Raw genomic sequence first — 21,075 nt, 5'->3', positions numbered from 1 at the left:
TAGTTGTATGGAACCTATTGTAGTTCAGTTCGGTGACATTTGGATCAGCATATACGAATTTTAACTGCAAGGGTTTATAATGTGGCCCACGACGCAACAATGGGAACACACAATAAGACCTAAAAAGCAACCATACCTAAAGCAGAAAAAATCTATAAAACCATAGTATAAAGACCAACGACATAATACAGCCAAATACGCAGTAATATCCAGTACAGAAAAAGATCGAAATCGTCTGAATAAGACCTAAATCTGCCGGAATACGTCATAAAATCATCTTAATAAGGCCTAAATGGCCAACATAGCGCCTTACATAATATTGTAATTTGAGATCATTGATTTTACCCGGGCCCTAAAGACATTTTCTGTTTTTTTGCGCCCCCCTAAAAAATAAACTGCCCACCCCTGTTCTAAACCAAACTACTAAACAATATAACTTGGTTTTAACATCGCTAACAATTGAAATACGTTGAACTACTTTGTATCAAATTAACCTATATCAGAATTCAGGATGTATTATACGCGTTTTTGCTCATGTATTCCATATATTTCTATGTGTTTGGACTTTCAATATTCCCTGCAAAGTTTGTTAATAAACTTGCAAATAAAAATGCTTTTCAAATATTAATTGGTGAGACAAGAAAACCTTTATTGGGGATTTGAGTCGACGATAAAGCTAGGTTTTTGAAATACAAGCTGAATTAAGCCATTTCGGGTCAATTCCGCCAGTCAAGTTATTGAAAAAGGTTGCACGGTAACATTAGTACTTCGTACTCGGGATCCTTGCTGATACAATTCATAAATTCTTGATTTATCTTACTTACTTTGTTGCAATTCTGCTACTTCTAACTAATTTTTCACTCGGTTAGTGAGAGCCGCAAAATGTACAGTTGAGGGCCGCATGCGGCTCTGAGAGCCGCGGTTGAGAATCACCGGCTTAAATGCTAGTTGTATGGAACCTATTGTAGTTCAGTTCGGTGACATTTGGATCAGCATATACGAATTTTAACTGCAAGGGTTTATAATGTGGCCCACGACGCAACAATGGGAACACACAATAAGACCTAAAAAGCAACCATACCTAAAGCAGAAAAAATCTATAAAACCATAGTATAAAGACCAACGACATAATACAGCCAAATACGCAGTAATATCCAGTACAGAATAAGATCGAAATCGTCTGAATAAGACCTTAATCTGCCGGAATACGTCATAAAATCATCTTAATAAGGCCTAAATGGCCAACATAGCGCCTTACATAATATTGTAATTTGAGATCATTGATTTTACCCGGGCCCTAAAGACATTTTCTGTTTTTTTGCGCCCCCCTAAAAAATAAACTGCCCACCCCTGTTCTAAACCAAACTACTAAACAATATAACTTGGTTTTAACATCGCTAACAATTGAAATACGTTGAACTACTTTGTATCAAATTAACCTATATCAGAATTCAGGATGTATTATACGCGTTTTTGCTCATGTATTCCATATATTTCTATGTGTTTGGACTTTCAATATTCCCTGCAAAGTTTGTTAATAAACTTGCAAATAAAAATGCTTTTCAAATATTAATTGGTGAGACAAGAAAACCTTTATTGGGGATTTGAGTCGACGATAAAGCTAGGTTTTTGAAATACAAGCTGAATTAAGCCATTTCGGGTCAATTCCGCCAGTCAAGTCATTGAAAAAGGTTGCATACAAAAATTAATTCGTTTATAAATAAACATGGTAATGCCTCGTAAATATACTCGAGGCTAAAATACTCTAAAATGCTAGTTGTATGGAACCTTTCGTAGTTCCGTACGAGTTAAGACTCAAAGTAATCTGCATTTTGGCGCTCTTTCTTTACAAAGGAATTACAATTATATTATGTGTATTTCATGAAGCGGCCCTCCACGACATTTTCAGTTTCTCATGCGGTGCCCTGTCTTTAAGCTTTTCCTACTAAAATTTGTCATACTCAACAGGGCGCGGTTATATCTGTCATATCCGTCGTGTCAGTTTATTGTGCTAATGTTCGGTTTCAGGGTTAACTGTAAACAAACAAGTATGAGCTAGCGAGATATGTTGTTCTAGTAACACTAACCCAATGTCTTTCGTTTAACAGCAGGTGCTGCTAATTTAATTTCAAAAACTAAATTCAGCCTTTTTGGATTTATTCCGCCAGCCTAGCTATTAAAAATGTATTTTTTTGCGATAAAATAATTAATCAATTAACTAATTATTCAAACCTCTGTTCTAAACCTATACCCACAAAAAAAAACTAAATTGGTTATATCATGCAAAACGTTTTTTTAATGCGGACCCTTTAATTTTGTTTTGTTTGCGTGGAACAGGGCATAGTGACGTCATATTTAGAGCTCACGTCATAAATTGACGCAATCAGAAAAGCGAATCATTAAACCTGCTGTTTTCACGAGTAAAATGTCAAACTGAAATGAAGTTTAAATACATTGAAGTTAAAAGCGCCAAAGCATATTTTTCATTTAAATTATTTTATTTACAAAAAAATATTCTATTTTTCAAATTATACACTAAGATTTTAATTTGGCCTTTATTGGCTTCCTAATACAACTCCACCTCAGTTGAAAACATCCACACGAACAACTAACAACTGAAATATGTTTATGTTTCGTAATATATCGATACATGAACTGTTACCAGGCCTAATATTATAAATCAAAAAACGGCTCCTCTGATAATTGTAATTGTTCACCAACGTTAAAAGTTGGTAAATTTATAAGGCCGTTTATTACAATTTATATTATATCAATACATTGTAATTGATTCACCAAATCAACTAATTACTGTATCATAAATAATTGTAAAAAAAGCTTTTTGTTCATTAAATGTAAAAAAAAAAAGCTTTTTGTAGCTTTACAAAAAAACTCATTACCTTCATGAAATCGTCATATCCAATAGTTGATGACGCGTCGATTACGAAGGCGAGGTCATGTTTGGCGGTCGGACATTCTGGAGAAAACGAAAAAAATTGTTATGTGCGTTTTAATGTAACTTGCAAATAATTTACTTCATAAAGAATCGATTTTAGAAACGCACTTTTTCTTGTAGCTATGTTTAATATTTTTATTTTAAAAATGATTTCTCATAAACTATTGTGTTTTCCAGCTTTTGCGTTCACATTAACTGACCTTGAACCGTTTGCTGACAAACTGCGTCCACTAGACGTTCTTGGATTTGGCCGATCGAACGGAAATCCTTCACCTGGAAATAAAGCAGAATATTGAAATTGCATGAAAAACAAACTGTAATTTTCACATGTCACCTAAGGTAGTTGCTTAAACACCACAGCAATAAATGTTAAGGTTCAAATAAGACTTATAGTATAGATCGCAAGCTGTGTATGAGATGTGTGTTGGGAATATCAAAAAATCCCTACTCTGTCCACTCAATTGAACTTTTGTTTTTCGAAAAAAATATTCCATTTTACAAATTAAACACTAAAAATTTAACTAGAAATTAGTCCTTCCCGGCCCCTTAAAAGTTCACTTACTCGAGATTAACTGACACTAACACAAGCAACTCAAAGCACCAATCCTCACCATGAACACGCTCTCGTCCGAACTCCCCATCCCGTTGGTGATCAGACGTAATTCCTGCAACCTCCCTGATGACGTCATATCCCCCACACCGACGGCGAACGTTGCGATTCCCTGCTCCCTCAAAGCTGATGCCGCCTCGTTGGCCTGAAAACGCAGAATAAGTTGAACTTAACTTTTTTTGCTTGCCTGTAAATGCTCCAAAAAAATTGGTTATGTCAAGCAATCACACAGGGGTACTTTTTTTTAATTTTTTAATTTTTATTTTTTAACGCGGACCCTCTATTTTGTTTTGTTCGCGTGGAACAGGGTATACGCCATAAATTGACGCAATAAAAAAGCGAATTATTAAACGTGCTGTTTTTTTTTTTTTCACTAAAAAAATGTCGAACTGAAATGAAGTTTAAATACGTTCAAGTTGAAAGCTTCACGGAATTTTCTTCGCTCACCTGGAAATGCAGCTCACAATTTTAAAGGTAACATGCGTTTCTTGTAATGGCTTGTTAGAGATTATTGCGTGTAGAAAATACAGACCCTGCAGGAACAGGGATCGTTAAACTTATTTAGTAAACCGCTGATAACTGTAAGGCCGGACGATCACGGGCCGGTTATAAACCTTTGTTTCGAACTTCATTAACCTAATTATTATCGTTATACAAAGGAAATATAAATAAGTCTGCAATAAAAACTGTAGTGGGCTTTAATAAATTGTCGTACCGTTTGAATTTGATCAAAAATGCCGCTTCGTTCGCCCGAAAATAAAGATCACGTTTTGTTGGAGGGTAAAATGTTTTCCTTGTATAGGCTTTTGTTTGTTTTCGAATATCGCGCAGAAAATAAATTGCAAAATAAAGACCATTGCTTTTAAACCTGAGCCACCAATTTCTTTTTTAGAAATAGGCCAATTACGCGAGAAATGAAAAATAGGAGATAAGCGATTTCGATTTCTTTCACTATAAAACATATACACATGGGGACCTAGACGTATATATTTCCGCAAAAAAAGTTGTCTTTTTGAAATATCAAAGTATTTGCACAGATTAACTGAGTGGCGGCATTTTGAGCAAATCTTTCTCAGTCGTAAAGTCTATTAGAATTGCTGAGGATAAAAAGTGCGATCTAGGAAAAAAAAGCACCCAGTGTACTTGGCACCGTGTTGGTTTAAATAGGCGTGATGTTATCCTAGTGCTAAACCGCCATTTCCACAACAAAGGATTAACTTGTAGCAATTCGCCAAATCCCTTCACCTTAATACAAGTGACACGGATCCAGGGACGGATCCAGGTGGAGATCAAGGGGGGAGAAGGGTACATGCAACCCCCCAAAACCTGTACCTCTGCTACCGTAAACTTTAACAAAAAAGGAATATGTGGTGTGTTCCCAAATTTACTTTTATGTCGCCACGTAAAGATGTATAGAATATACTGATGCTGCCAGGCATTGTTTTAATCGTAAAACGGTTCTTCCGGCAAAACTTTAGTAAACTACCAACGTTTCGACCACCTGTTCGGGCAATCTTTTTAAAAAATATAAATATACCAGAAAACAATACAGGAGAAAAACGAACGTGGATCACAACGTGGTCGGTTGTGTTATTTTCTTCATTGTTTGCCTGGTATAATTAATTATATATATTTTTTCGCCTAAATAGTTGCAATAATATTGCCCTGAAAAAATAGGTGGTCGAAAACGTTGGCACTTTATTAAAATTTTGCGCGAGAACAATTTTAGAATTGTAAAGATGTTATTTTGTGACGTCACATCTGAAAAAAATCCATGTCGCCCCACTCAATCTCCCCAAAACACAATCCCTGGATCCGCCCCTGATGGAACGAATTATATCCGCTTTGAAGCTGACTTAAGCCCACAGCAAACAGGTGTACGCCAACTGCTGGTAACTGTAGCAGCTGTGAGGCTACGTGCGACGAGCAATAAACTGGGGATTAGGCTTATGGTTTGCTGACATTGCTATTGGAGGAATGCTGGCCTTTTCCGGTTTTGTGATGCTTTGTGGCTTTTGGTGGGAAAATAACTTGGGGTTCATAAAAGGGGTTTAAATAACAAGGATCAAACAGAAGAACGAAACCGAAAATGAAAAAAAAGCGATATTCGAAACGTTCAAAATGCTTCCTACTTCTGTATGGGCTTTGACATTCTTACTATGTCTAACTAAAACATCCAGCTATTGTGCTCCAGGGTTTAAACAAGTTATGTTGTTAATGTTTCCTAAAAAATGCGGATTAGGCAAAATATGACTTTTTTGGTTTAAAATTGGTTTTTGATTTAGCAATATAAACCAATTACGTCACTTGTACAATATTGCTAATTTTAAAATAATATTTTTTTATAAAAAATTACCAATTCTTCAATAAAAATATAGGAAAAACCATCACTATTACGACGTTTAGAAATTTTGTAAAATTATTTTTTTCTTACAGATTAGCTTAGTTCCAAGCCCCCTTTTTAATTAAATAATTATTTTTTTCTCACTCTGTCCTGGGAAGCCCCATCGCTGAGAAGCACAACGACCTTGGATGACCCCTGGCGCGATTTGTCCAACACTTGGTCGATGACGTATTGAAGTGCACGACCTGTCTGCGTGTTACCTGGAAGATAGAAATCGTAATAATAAATGGAAATCAGTAACAAGAAAAAAATTCCCTGGACCTTCTTACAGTAAATAATATTTGTCGGCTAGTACAAACTAAACGTTTTGACGTGATTTTTTTAAACTAATTTATGTAATTTAAAGAAAGATATTAAAGATTTTTTTAAGATAAAATTATATGTTAAACATTCGTAATTCTGTAATTAATCGAAAAATCAGAACTGAATAAGGCTAAGCAAAACCAAAGTCGCGTCTTTCAAATTAAAGAAATATAAAACAATTTTATCATAAAAAAAATGATTGTTATGCTTTACTTATTTTGTAATACTCACCACTACTTATAATTATAGCTTGATTGTACATAGTTTGGGGGAGATGTGTAATACACACATTATTATAGATTGTAGTTTAGTGTGTGGTTAGAGTTGTTTTACACACCTGACATGTATCGAATGTTGTCGATTCCAACAAGAACTCCTCTCGCGTCTTCGTAAGAATCAAGCTCTAACTCGGTGCGCGGTTCTGAACTGGAAGTAAATACGTAATAACGGGTTAATCAAATATGTTTTCACGTCTGAAAAGATAAAAAATAAGAACAACTAGAGAAATTTCGAATAACAGAATCTGCCTGAATCCGGTGAAAAACAAACGATGATGCTTTTAGAAGTAAAATGTATTTAACATATAACATCCAAACAAACTGATTTTCGGTTTACTAAGTTCTGTACTTAGTTTAATCTTTAACTAGACAAGCATTTCACGATAATTGAACCTTCAATTAGATTTCGTTAAAAAACTATTTCTATTTTATTATTTAAATGACATGAATTGAAAACAACGAACATATTTTGAATTGTGTATTAAAACTTGGTCATTTAAAATGCAGCATCGTCTGTAACCGTCAATTTTTTTCAATCAACTTCTTTAAGGTGGTTTTCGTTTTACACTTAACATTGTAATGTTTCTTTATCGATGTTGTTCTTTTTATTTAGCCCAATTTTAGACAACAATCGCAATTAAATGCTGGGTTTTGCTGTTTTAGTTTTTTGACTTTTCGCAAAAACTTTGACAAGAAGCCAAAATTTTCCGCTCAATTGATACGTAACAATGCACTTGGCTTACAGGTGCGATTGTTGGCCCTTATTTCGTCACAAGCCGTTGCACTTGTGACGTAACAATTACACGCCTTCGAATTTGACACGACGTCACAGAAAAATCGAAACAATGACATCGATTGTTCAACGATTGTTTCAAGTCACTGTTTGTTCAAGGATCCTATGCCTTAAAAATGCAAAAAGCTTTGAAAGCTTCAAGACAAACCTGTTTAAAGATAGAATACTGCAGCTACCCACGTGTTTTTGAATAGTGTTTTTATTGGGTTAGGTCTATTAGCCATTGATTTGAATGTGTGAAATTTGAAGTGTGTGGAACAAAGGAAAATCAAAACTAGCGTTATTAAATGTGTATTCTTGTGTAAATTAAAAAAACTTCAAAAAAACATTTTGTAAATAATCGATATTTAAAACAGATAAATTGAACATGGATATTTTTTTTGCACATTGCTTTCGTGTTAAAAGTCTTAACAACAAACTTGTCGCTAGGAATTATATATCCTAGTGCTGTTTAACGGCCCACCAAATATAGAAAACACATTATAGATGTTCTCTTCAGTAAAACGTCCGAACTAGGAATAGTTTTTTTGCAAATTATTACCATTTCCCGTTAAAATGTGGCATTGTAGAGTTGGCGAAATGTACAATAAGAAAAAAGTTTTAAAAAGGAAAACAAACGAGCATCTTTTGAACTGTTTCGTTAAAAAAACAATTCTTCAAGGTAAAGATTTTTTTTAATTGCAATGACAATTAAATTCCACTCAAGTAAATAATATTGGATGGGTGAGTGCCCTAAACAAGTTAAGATTTCGCAAACGGCGATCTGTGGCATTTTAACAATGACGTAATTTATGATGACGTATGTTAATAAAGTGCTAATCGTTTGACGTTTAAACTAAGCCAACATTAGTGTTCTTACAAGCTTTTCACACTGCAACACGAAAGCACCACAATGCAACAGCTGCGGTACAGGTGACGTCATAAGGGGATTGTTTAGTCCTCAATCGATTCGAAACCTACTATTGTTCACAGTTTCGTACAATACCTTGTTTGATGGTTTTCGTGAGATTCGAACACTAACCATTAAAAAAACGCGGCTAGTACTTTAAGAACGGGTTTATTAAAAGTTTGAACTACATAAGCACGATTATTTGCTTTGCTATTTCAACATAGAACTCATATTATTTGACTTGAAAAACATAGTTGCATTACATGAAGGATATTGGTAGAAAACTAATTTATGACGTAATGATATTACGCAATCAACACAATAAATAAAAAAACGACCCTGCAAGCTAGGATAACGTTTGGTGCCAATGTTCTCGTATGGAAATTGCCAGTTGTATTTAAAAATCGTGCGGCAGGTATTTTATAAGCATATAGCCTATGTTCCTAATATTAGCGGATAACATCATTTCTGACAACTTAAAAGCAGCACCTTACAGCAGAAATACAATAGGGCATTTCCGATCCAGCATTGGGGCTCTAGTAGGGGTACAATTTAACGTAAATTTGGGGTCAAAATCGCACAATGGTCTGTATTCATTTGTCACAATTGTCGCGTACTGCGCGTAGCGTTTGATGTCGCGCGTCGCGTTGCAAGGACAGCACGGATGCTGCTCCGGCCTTGTAATTTAACGTGATTGTTAAACAACTGCTTTAAAAAGCAACAGCTGCTCTATACAGCGGCTTTTTTAGTTGATTTTTTTGCAAACCTTGACATCGCTGGAAATTGTGGGGTTAAAGTTGTGGCTTTTTAGCCTAAAAGTGACGTAATTCCGTATATTCACGAACAAAATACATTGTTGGACGCTTTGTTTATTACGTCATACAGATATGAGATTCGCGAACATACCCATTGTCATCGAATGTGGCAAATCTCACTGTAACTTAAAGATTAACACAGACAACCAAGGTTAAAAAACGGACTATAAGCGAGCAGATTTACAGATAGGGCGACATAATACAACGGGCGGATTGGGGTTTTGTAAAAAAGTTATTCTATTTGTAACATTTGTTCACGGTTTAGTAGCGTTTTTACAGTTTAGTGGCGTATTCGCCGGTTATACAAACATGTGATACGCTTTCAGGGCAAATTTTTTAACTAGCGCGGCTTTTTGCCGCTGGTTCAAAATCCTACCACATTTCGTCCGGAGTTTATATTGCCAACATTATTTCGGGTTAGGATTAAAGTTTGGCTTTGGGTGGGTCAAGTATTATTATTATATTTATTCTCCCATATTCATTTCTTCCACTGCGAATTAAATTGTGACAACTCGTTGCGTTACTGTAAGAACAAAGTCGTATTAGGTCAAATCAAGTCGTTTGTCCAAAAGTTTTAGGTCAAGTCATTTAAAAACGTGACTTAAGTGCAAAAGTTTAAGAACCACTGCTATAAATTAACGTTGCAAAAATGTCTTGTTACGTCACAACAACCTTCTCGCGTCCTTCTTATTGAATTGGTTGAAGTAATTATTTACCAGCGACGGGGGTTGGGTGCGAAAAATCAATGATGGAACTTGTATTATTTTATCTAAATTTAATGTTTTACCTGCCATTAAACTAATAGTTGGCGCCTAAAGTGCATTAGCTTCGTCTCACATCCGCCAACGCTCTGGTATGTTTGCCTTGATTTGTAATGTTGTTGTAACGCACAGCTGAGCGCAATATAAACAACTGTGGTGGACACAAAAAGGAATGACGTGTGGCAATCATGGGGGAGGGTTAGGGGGCATTGGGGTGTAAATAGGGGTTGTGTGTTTTATGGATGTTCGATACTTGACATTTTATCGCGATAGCGATACCCGATATTGTTGGACGATAAGTATCGAGATCTGATCCCAAATGACGTCATTACTTTGGCTAAACAGGCAAAATCGAAATATGTTTTTTTAGATTATTTGGCAAAAAGTTATTTTAGCGTTATGTCGGAAATAAATCGCTGTTTTCGATCGCAAATTATGGCTAAAATCGATACGATACCACCCTAGTATCGGACGAGTAACGATACTACCACCGATATTATCGGACAACGTGTTGACTTTATGGATTATCTCAAAGGGGTAAAACTTAATTTAAGACTTCGGCAAAATTTAAAACTGACATAAACACAAGAAAAATGTGGGGAAACACGAAACTAAAGAATGTGTTAAAATGCTATTACTAAAGAAAATGTTTCAAAATGATTTAAATAAATAAATGCGTTAGAACTCGAACCTTAATCGAATAATCTGGTATTTTTAAACTTCAGCGCACATTCTTCTAAAGTTCTAATCTTAAAACTTTACGACGTTGATGTTATTCTTAAGGCTAGACGTGATAGTTGACGCTAAACTTGGTTGTATAACGCAATATCTATTTGGAAGCAAAACATACCAATGGGAAACACCATTATAGTCGAACTTATTTGATGAATTTTCAACAGAGTCTTTATATAAGTCTGTAAAGTTTTGTGATATGCAGCTCTTGTTAAAATTTAAATAAAACGTCGTTTTAAAAAGCAACGTTTTTATACGAAACGTTAACTCAATTAAAACTTGTTTAGTAAGTGTTAAAAGAGTTCTTCTACTGTTTTCGTGTTAAATATAACAATCAGAATTACTTATTTTCAACAAAATCTGCCTGAACCCGAATGATGAAAAACAAACGATTCTGGTTGCACATCAATTGATAAAGATTAAACTAAGTACAGAACTTAGTAAACCGAAAATCAGTTTGTTTGGATGTTATACGATAAATATATTTCACTTCTATGAGCATTTTCAACAATTATAGATGTGCTTAGTTTGATTTTTTTTAAAAGCAGTACAGTTTTCGCAATCCAACCAGTATAAGTAGACCACCGGGATAGACAGACGGAGTGACACTTTTAAATTTTACTGCTTTTTATTACACACTGGCCTTCCCCGCAGAAATTTGCTGAGTGCGATAATATGAAGGGCATCTGGATTATGTTATAGAAGATGCGTTCCGTGCAATCTAAACACTTTACGAGAGGCGAGTTTATTATATTTTTTTACTCTGCAAGTAAACAAATTAGTTTATTTCAAATTTCTCGGTCTCTTAAAATATAGCCACATTTTTGTAATTACGGCGGAGAATTGACGTGGTACTTGAAACAGTTGTAGTTTTTTCAATGTTTTTTGCGTTCACCAAAGCCATGCCTTACAAAACCCACAGTTGGTGAAATGAACTAAATCTGGGGGGATAGTAGAACACCTTTCACCGGAACGTGTAAAATTTTCAGGGATGACGTCAGAAAGTTACGTCATAACGGAATGTCTACAATAAGTAACGTTAGGAAACCTGAGGTTATCATTCGAAGTCGTGCGCGCAACCGAAAGCTTAGTTTTAATACAATCAAGGCGATGGCGGGATAGCCTGGTATAACAGATTACAAAAAAAACATATTTTTACAGGTATAGCTTTCCTGCCGCAAAAGTTATTTTACTGATACGCCGTTCTGAAACATTTAAGCTTACTTTTACCACCTAACAATATTACGCTAAGCGCAGGGGATCTTAACCTGGGGTTCGTGGACCCCTTGGGGGTACGTGAACTAGTTTTAGGGGGTCCATGAAGGCCTAATTGAAATATTAGTGCATATTTAAGAGGTAATCATTTTTTCAAAGAAAACAGCTCAATCAAAAATAAAACGGTTTGCACTGAATGTATTTAGAATCCATTTCACTTTAACATTTAAAGCGACGTTAAATGTGTAAAAATATCTCCATTTTATAGTTAGCACAAAATCAGTCTTTTATAGATTTCTAATTTTCACGCATGCGAATCCAATTGTTTGTCAAATTTTGTAAACAGTGTCCTGAAATCTACTACCCTTTTAACGAGCTAAAAAAACTTTTTCGTGGTAAAAACTTGTTAATCGAAAAATGTATTACGAAAAGTTGAAGTACATTTTTGGGCCGAAATCAGCGTAATTCTGAAGTCTATTTGTATTGTGACATAATTTATGACGTCATTTTTCAAATGTCTTGCCTACCTAATCCATGCGAAGCGAAAAAAAAAATCTAAAGGGCCCGCATTATAAAAAAAGTTGCGCTAAGGTTATGGAAAGCGACGTTAAATGTGACGAGAAACCACAGTCATTCGCTTTCTAGTTTTACTGCCCAGCTGCGAATATTACTTGCCTCACAACTTTATACTCGGCTAGATTCTTGTTAAAATACTTCTGACGCAAATGTCCGACACAATTTTGAGACTTGAAAGCGCAAAATCTATGACTTTATGGAAGTAATTTTATAAAAATATCATCAGCCGAGTTTATAGACATAGATGAAAAAAATGAATATAGTAAAGAGATCCTAAAATGTATTCAGTGAATGGGTTGAGCGCTTAATAGCTTCTAAACCAAAAACATGCAAATCGTGTTGCTTGCATCTTGGAAAATAAGGAAGTTGTTATTTACCCAGATCATTTGGCTACAACAGGGGTGTCCAACTCAAACATGCCGGCGTGCCAATTTCTGTCTTATAACTTCTTCCCGTGCCAAAGTTAGCAACTATTTTTTTCGCCTTTATACAAAAAAACAGTATAATGTTATAATATCAGAATAAATTGTTTGTTGTTGTAATTGCTGGGATTGTTTCGTATTGTGAATAAACAATGACAATTGGCTGAATAACAAATTTAGCTTTTTTGACAATTGGCTGTATTTTAGGGGGGCTTGCGTGCCATTTTTTATTAGGTCGCGTGCCTCATGTTGGACACCCCTGAGCTATAACTTTTAGCGATCAATCAGATGCGTTTGGGCTCCGGTGTTGGTATAATAAACTTAATTTTCCCAGTTTTGCATTAATTCAATGATTTAATACTGGACCCCTTTACATATTGTGTTAGCCAGGTAAATAGCGTCGGCTTTTTGCCACACAGACACCGATTTAGAGATTATACATCGATTTAAAGCTTTGTTGTCCCAGTAAATATCCTCCTTTAAAAAATTGAAAAAGATAACAGAAAATAGAGCAGTATAAACTGGTTCGATTGGGCAAATATAAGAATGTTTTCAAGTTTATTTTCAGCCACATACAAAATGCCATAGCAGCTGACCCGGCACGCAAACTACACAGCAACTAAGACATGCCCCGATTCGCTCTATAAACTATGTTAGACATGGAATTTTAAGGGGATAGTTGCTATTCCGGTCTCAAATCACGTCAGACTTTGCATAAAAGGTGCTTTTTGTTCAACATTTTTTGTTGCCTTAGCTTTTAAATAGGTTTTAAACTGTATTGAAGAACTTTTTAAATATCTAAACTTTTTTATTTAAATCAAAACGCTTTCATTTTTAAATCTTTAATCACTTAATTTAAAAATCTTAATTTTTTATATTTCAAAACATCCATTTAAAACCTGAAGACTTCCTACTTAACAAACAAGTTTAATGACGCCTTTATGAAACAAGGTGCGTTGAAATACACTTTATACGCTGCAGGTTTATTTAGTCACTCACCTGTATTGTACAACTGCAACCCTGGTAGTATAGGGGCTAATATCGAAGTTGAGTGTCATGTTGTGAATCCATTCCTTAGCTAGGTCGAAGTCGCTGTAGCTAACACTGCTCGAGCCGTCAATCACAAACACCAGTTCCAGTTTGGTGGTTCGGCAACCTTAGAAGGATAATGCGTTTATACAGGGCACAAGCAGAAAAATCCGTTCAATTATTTAGTTGTTGAGTAAGCCATTTTCAACTATTCAAATGTATTAGCTTTTTGCCAACCTTGAAAACATGTAATATGTCAGATTTTGGTCAAATTTTATACATTTTCCGTGAAAATATCTCCATTTTATAGTTAACACAAAATCAGTCTTTTATAGATTTCTAAATTTCACACATGCGAACGTTAAAAACATGCGAAAATCCAATTGTTTGTCAAATTTTGTAAGCAGTGTCCGGAAATCTACTATCACAGTGAAGGAGTTAAAAAAACTTTTTTGTGGTAAAAACTTGTTAATCGAAAAATGAATATTACGAAAAGTTTAAGTAACGTTTTAAAACCAACAATGTAATTATTTTATATAAAAAAGTGTAATACAGCTTTTGAAATCCAAACCACAATGTACAGCTTTTACCAGTTTTTGCAAAAAGCAAAGTCGTCTCCACGGTTCTAAGTTTTCCATAAATTAATTTTGTATTTATTTTTAAGAACAAAATGGTTTTGGTGAAAGCATTGTTCGATGTACAAGCGGGAAATATTTCCCAAACTTCGAGAAAATATTGTAACGAACAGTGAAATTACCTGGAATTCCGTCAAACCTTTGACTTCGTGCTAACGAGGCTGCCAGGAGCAAGTAAGAGCAGAGTGAGAGGAGAAGTGTGCTCCTAGGAGCAGAAAGGAGCAGACAATCTCTATTCATTGGCATATTGCGTCAGATACAACACCTGCAAAAATATGACCAGTTTTATGCGGGATTTCTTCTGAGATGGGTTAAGGTTTTTTACGAGTATTCAAGATTCTGAATAACTTGAATATGATTAACATACTAAATATGGAATGTCCGATACTGGACATTTTATTTCAAATTAACCGATACCCGATATTTTTTTAAGTATCGCGACCCGGTGCCAAATCAATTACAATCGAAACTTCCAAGGGATTATTTTGTCCAGATATTGGGCCAAAATTTGCTATAGTCATAATGAGTATAGTTACCTTCAGTTGATAATCTTATTTTTTTTAATTCTGTAATAATTAAGCATTGGATCGGCACTGATACTACTGCCACTTGGTATCGGGTATCGGTTCCAAACCGATATTATCGGACGAGTACCGATACTACCACTTGACATCGGGTATCGTCACCGATCCTATATTATCGGACGAATGTCTAGATTCCATGCAATCGAAATTTGTTTTCAAAACAAACAGAATTTGCGCAAACAATTAGAAAAAAAGATCAAGCGCGTAAATGAAACTTTTAAAATTAAAAAAGCTACAAATTAAAAAAAATAAAGTTAGGAGAAAAATAGGAAAAAAATAACTTTTCTGTCCTTGCCATAAACGTTGTTAAAAAACCTCGTAACTTCTGGCAAGCGTCAAACAAGCTACCTAAATTGTCCTTTGGTAAAAAAAATGTCTTTAAAAAAACAAAATCGCTAAAGCGGTGGCAGCAAAAAACACAAAATCGTCGTAAAAAATGAAAAGACCAAACAACACAAAATCGACTGCCCAGCCTGTTTGCATTAAAAACACTGTCCAACCATAGCATATGCGCTGCCGAACCAGATATGTGAGCTCGGTCTATCTTGGCTTGTTGTGCCGCAGCAATTATATAAAAAAAAATTGATAAAAAAAACGTGGCTAAAAAGCAGTTAAAACACTAAAAAGCGCTAAAGTCCATAAAAAACTGAAAAGCGCTAAAAATGATACTAATTTAAACGTAAAACCGTGAAAGCTAAAAATCGCAGCTAAATAAACCAAAAAAATTAGCGACCAAGTATCAGAAAAGCAAGAAGTCGCAGCTAAAAAAATAATTTAATGGGCCGCAGAACCTATTAAGTTGCAAGATTTTATTGCTCTTTAGAGTTATAACGGGCCTTAAGAATTATATATATGTTTTTTTACCCATGCTATACTATTAGTGCGCCCCTAAAAGCTGACTGGCACATTTTAATTAGGCTAATATTGAACGTTCAAAATACTACTTGGGAGTAAAAATGACTAGCGGGCCGCACAAAAATTTCAGACGGGCCGCAATGTGGCCCGCGGGCCGCAGGTTGGACATCCCTGGTTTAGCCTGTTTACAAAACAATAGCACTATCGCATAGTCACCGCCAATGTTACCTCAGCTTAAGTCGGCTTGTTAGGCCGCAGCAATTTACATTAAAAAAAGTGGCTGAAAAGTGGCTACAAAACATAACATTTTGAGCCGTTAAATGTCGCAAAAAAACGAAAAAATCGATAACAACAGTTTAAATGAAAAATCAACATAAGCCCGGCTAACAATAATTCAACCATAGCAATATCGTATTCGCTGCCGAACTGCCAATGTTACCTCCAGCCTACTTTGGCTCGTTCTGCCGCAGCAATCGCCCGAGCCGAGCTTTTATAGCCCAGCTTCGCTCATCCAATATTTTCGCACTTCGGGGCGAGGAGAGGTAAACTGGATGAGAGGAAGGCGCGAGTCGCGAAACGTCGACGACCCGCATCCTATGACGTCATAATGGTCGACCGCGATTTGACGCGAGAAGGAATCTGCGAAAGTTGAGCTGAAGTTGAAGAATAGCGGTGAGGTTGGAGGTTTTAATTTTACTGATAAATATATAACAATGCTGTAGTAATCAAGTTGGAGATGATTTTGAGAAAAAAAATGCTTTGAAAGCAAACCTTCTTTTTATTATTACTCATAGTGTAACTGTTAAGTTGAAAATGTTCAGGTTTATTTACATAATAATCATTCAAGCTCGAAACAAAATTTGCATAAGATTAAAACTGGAGACGTTCATGGTTTTCATTTTCCTGTTAAATATAACACAATGCTACAATAATAAAAAACGAGGTTTTGCTTTAAAACCATATTTTTCAGCTTAATCATAGTGCCATGCTCAGTGAAATCATAAAAACTTCGGCACAAAATTGGCTAAAAATGAAAACTTTTAAAGACAATTGCAAAACTAAACGCTAACTTGATCGTACTTCATATGAAAAAGAAACATGTCCTTTTTAGTTTTCAATTATTGACAAGTGCTTGAAATGATTTCCAAAGGCCCGTGACCTCCAACAAATTCCGTTTTATTAACATGTTGAACCTAACGCTTTTAAATTGGCACCTCTATGCACCCACACTCCGGTCATATGAATTACACGACTTCTTATCACACAGCCCGAAAATAAAAATAGTCCATAAAGCATTTTTTTCCGGATTTTAACCAATTCGCTTTTTGCATAAACACAGTAAACTAATAATTTCTTATCGTGAAACGTGACTAAAAAAAAAAACCAAAACTGGACAAAAATTAAACAAAAAAGAACAAAAAAAAATATTTTAACGTTTTCTGCCTCGGTTATTTTCCTTGTTTTTTAATTTAATAATAATAACAATAATATTTGACGAAGATAAACCGTGAAAGAAGAGCACCAACAATCCAATGTCCAAGAAAATAGTAATGTGCTTATTTTTAGATTAAACATGGTTATTTTCGGGTTGTGTGCTATTTCTAACAATGTTTTTTAACTTCTTATATTGATGCTAAGTATAAATAACCACAACTTTTAGCAATAACCCAATAATTTCGCCAGAACAATTACGTGACAGATTCCAATAAATATTTACGGGTGGTAAACTATTATATAGCATTACAAATCAGCGTGCTTGTTTTTTGGTCTTAACAACAGTTAACCCCGCTTATAGCGTAAATATCTTTATTTTCCAACAGTGTACTTTCTCTCAACGCGAAAGCGTGCTCGCAAAATTTTTCGGTCGCTATTTCATGACTCGTGACCATGAGGTAATCCCTTTAGGCCCCGGCTGTTCTCACTTTGAGCCCCCCAATTTCAAGTTTCCGCCCCACACAGACCCCGTAGTTACGGCACAAGCGATTTGTGTGGCTTCGGCACAAATTTGCGCGACTACAAATCATAAAAACGACATATTTCGCAAGATTTTTAAGCTAAAAAATGCAGGTTGAACTGAACCTAGCAGAAAATAACTGTGGTTAATCTTGGAAATGGTACAAACTGTGCTTTAAAAGAAATCCTTTACATTGTAAACTTAGCAAGAATTTTAACTTTTAATTTTTTATTAATTCACTTTAAATTTAACACAAGAAATGAAAGATAAAAAGCCTATTTTAAGAGGTGCATTTTAAGATGATCGAACGTGTCATTTTAAAACGTCTTATACACTGATAAAAGAGCAAATTGAAATATTGACGTCACTTTAACATATAAGTGACATCACTTGCTAAAAGTGCGCACCTTATTCAGGTAAATTTACTTATTTTTAAAGTTGGATACGTTGTAATTACACATGTGTAACAAGGTGCGTTAATTGGCTGTTGTATTGTAGTTGAGTAAATCTCTTCAGGCCATTCAGCACACTTCCAAATACGGTCGCCGTAATTTATTTACCGCCCAACAACATAAAGCGTAATAAATCTAATGATTTCATTTGCAAATATGATATCACCGATAACGTTGAACAATAACGCTATAGATGGCTTAGCAATAAAAGGCCAGTAAGTCAACCCTTCAGCACCAAGATACAATCGTTAAGATTTACCGACCCCTTAATAATTGCAACATAACTAAAACCACGCAATCAGACGGTAATGTCTAAAGTGCTAAAAGTAGCAATGTTAGGGTCTTGTCGTTATTTTTACGACACCCTATAGTGACTTATTTGAACGTAGGGTGGAAATTTCGCGTTTAACGTGCTCGTAAATCTTACGTGGCGTTCTCGTGTTAAACAGCTACTTGCTACTTGCTTTGCCCGCGTTTGGCCTCTTTCACTTAACTCGTCAAACGATCTGTCGGCCAAGGGGGTTTTCAGTCGCCCTGCCAACATTTATCAAAAACCTTTAGTTTGTTAACAAGCTATAGACGTCTCCGTAACTAATAGCTTTATAATATTAGTCCTAACCGCGAAAAAGAGCGAATAAAGTGCTTAAGGTGGCAAAACGTTTAATTTTGAAATGTGATGATTTGTAAATCTTTAAAAAATTTAATTTTCAAGATTTCGTAAAAATTCGAACTTCGGTTTTTAGTCGGTCTGCAAACATTTATCGGCGCTTAACTTTAAGATAAAAACCTTTAATTGCTGAACAAGCAACGGACGTCTCCAGGACTACTAGCTTAATAAAATAGACCTAATCGCGGAAAAAGCGAACAAATACCACCCCATATCGGACGAAATACGATATTATCGGACTTCCCCAGCATACGTCATACCTTACATACGTCATACCTTACATACGTCATATCTTACATACGTCATACCTTACGTGTAGAGTTGCTGATTTACATTTGTGCAATAAACGAAATCGCAAAGAATATCATTGCTTGTTCGTCATAGTAATTGTAATTGTCGTGGTCACTCTGCGACGAAAATATGTTGGCAATGACGTCATATCTTCGTCCCGTGACGTAATAGAAAAAAAAATGGTCAAATAATATCCAGGATCAATGGCCTATTGTAATGGCGAACCTATTCCCTAAATTCTAGTGTTCCCTAAAAGTAAAAAAAGCCCATGATCTCATGGTATACAAGATGGTTAGTGGCGACATTTGTCCGATTTAAAACCCAAAAACAGAAGAATCTTATAAAAGAAAATTTTAATTTGAAAACTAATGAAATTTCGCAGAACCGTGCGTTCTAAGGTCAACGACTAATAGTTAAAATATTATCCATGCTTACAACCAAGTTTAGAAAAAAAAACCTTATGTTAAACGAATTAAAAAAAAATTGCTTCACCAGGCAACGTCTCAATATTTATAAATCGCATCAGGGTTAAGGTCAGCTGGTATCTGCTGCCAGAAGAGCGATTTCTATCTATTGATAAAAAATTAGTTAACTTACTATATTAGTCCGGTTTCAAGCCTATTTCGAACTGCATTCTATTCCCAGGTTAATATAGTTCTATAGTCCATTTTTATCCCTGGGTCCCTCTTAAAATTTTTATGTAAAACAACGATGCAGAATTTTTTTTTACGTTATTACGCATTTTTTCCAGTAGAAATTCGTTAAAAACCATAAAGTGGTATTCTACCAAGTGATTAGCCAATGGTATTACAAATCACATAATAATCACTGTGACTTCATGACAATGCCTCCAAGAGAAAAATCGAAACGCACACTCAATGCTGACATCTTGTGGAAATTACCAATGCAAAATATAAACCGCTAGATGTCCGTCAAAAGGGCACCGCAAGGGTACAAAAACATTTCCCCATTTGCTATTCCATCTTTACGATTTACAGATTTGCGCCCTTCAATGTGGTACTGCGCATGCGCACGTCTTCAAAAATTGATAAATTTGGAGAGATACTATGTTTTTTGTTAGCCTTGAAAAAAAAGCTAGTGATTTCTCAAGCTAAGGAACTTTTTGTAAGTTGCAGAACAACCTAGTTGGATAAAAATTATCGTTCAGCCAATCATGTTCACAAATTAATAAAAAAAAACTGATAAAATAATTTTTTTGGTGTTTACTTTTTTACGTAGGCTAATACCGCGTGGTTAGCGTAAATTTGAAGTTTAAGTGTTTCTGAAGGCTGGTTCACACCACAGGCGTTTTGCGTTAACGGAAAACGTCAACGTCTAAAGCGTAAAACGCATATATTTCAGCTTTGACGCTTTCGGTTAGGAGCGAGGAATTTTGCCGTATGTATGAACTGGACGACGCTAGCGTTTTGCGGCAGACGCTAACGCTAGAACCAAGACGCGTCTAGTGTGAACCAACCTTGAACCTTTTTTTACCGTCGCTCCAAATACTAATGGTGAGTATAACATCAGCGAACCTTCATTGAACTTTGGTAAGTAAACGAAACTTATACCATTATTCTTATATGTGGAAATTTAATGAATATGAGCTATGTCTTCGTATTTCATGTGCTAAATCTCAATAAATCGATTCATATAAATTCAAAATTAATCTCGATAATTTATTCATATGAACTACTGCAGTCGGCATCACGATTTTGTGTCGCGACTCTTTTGGAGATACACTGTTATTAATCGGTTTTGTAAAAACAGTGCTGTGAGTTTGTTGGAAGGGAACTGGTTCGCAAAAGATTCGCTTTTGAACTTATGCTTCGCAACAGGTATGATATGATGTAATAC

General features: G+C 35.3%; 1 protein-coding gene across 1 annotated transcript in view; it reads right to left on the bottom strand.

Moving 5' to 3' along the window:
• Positions 1-14,661, bottom strand: part of LOC146157605 (collagen alpha-6(VI) chain-like) — a 47,814-nt gene extending 33,153 nt beyond the window's left edge. The window contains exons 1-7 of the mRNA XM_083388275.1: positions 14,538-14,661; positions 13,751-13,907; positions 6,608-6,696; positions 6,052-6,167; positions 3,565-3,708; positions 3,154-3,226; positions 2,898-2,974 (exon numbers count right to left, since the gene is read on the bottom strand). Coding sequence (XP_083244401.1) covers positions 2,898-2,974; positions 3,154-3,226; positions 3,565-3,708; positions 6,052-6,167; positions 6,608-6,696; positions 13,751-13,907; positions 14,538-14,661 — 780 coding nt within the window. The remainder of the gene's footprint in view (positions 1-2,897; positions 2,975-3,153; positions 3,227-3,564; positions 3,709-6,051; positions 6,168-6,607; positions 6,697-13,750; positions 13,908-14,537) is intronic.
• Positions 14,662-21,075: the final 6,414 nt, after the last annotated feature.

This window comes from Ascidiella aspersa, chromosome 4 (assembly GCF_963924565.1).
Source record: "Ascidiella aspersa chromosome 4, kaAscAspe10.2, whole genome shotgun sequence".
NCBI lineage: Eukaryota > Metazoa > Chordata > Ascidiacea > Phlebobranchia > Ascidiidae > Ascidiella > Ascidiella aspersa.
This window is presented reverse-complemented; position numbering and strand designations above follow the sequence as displayed.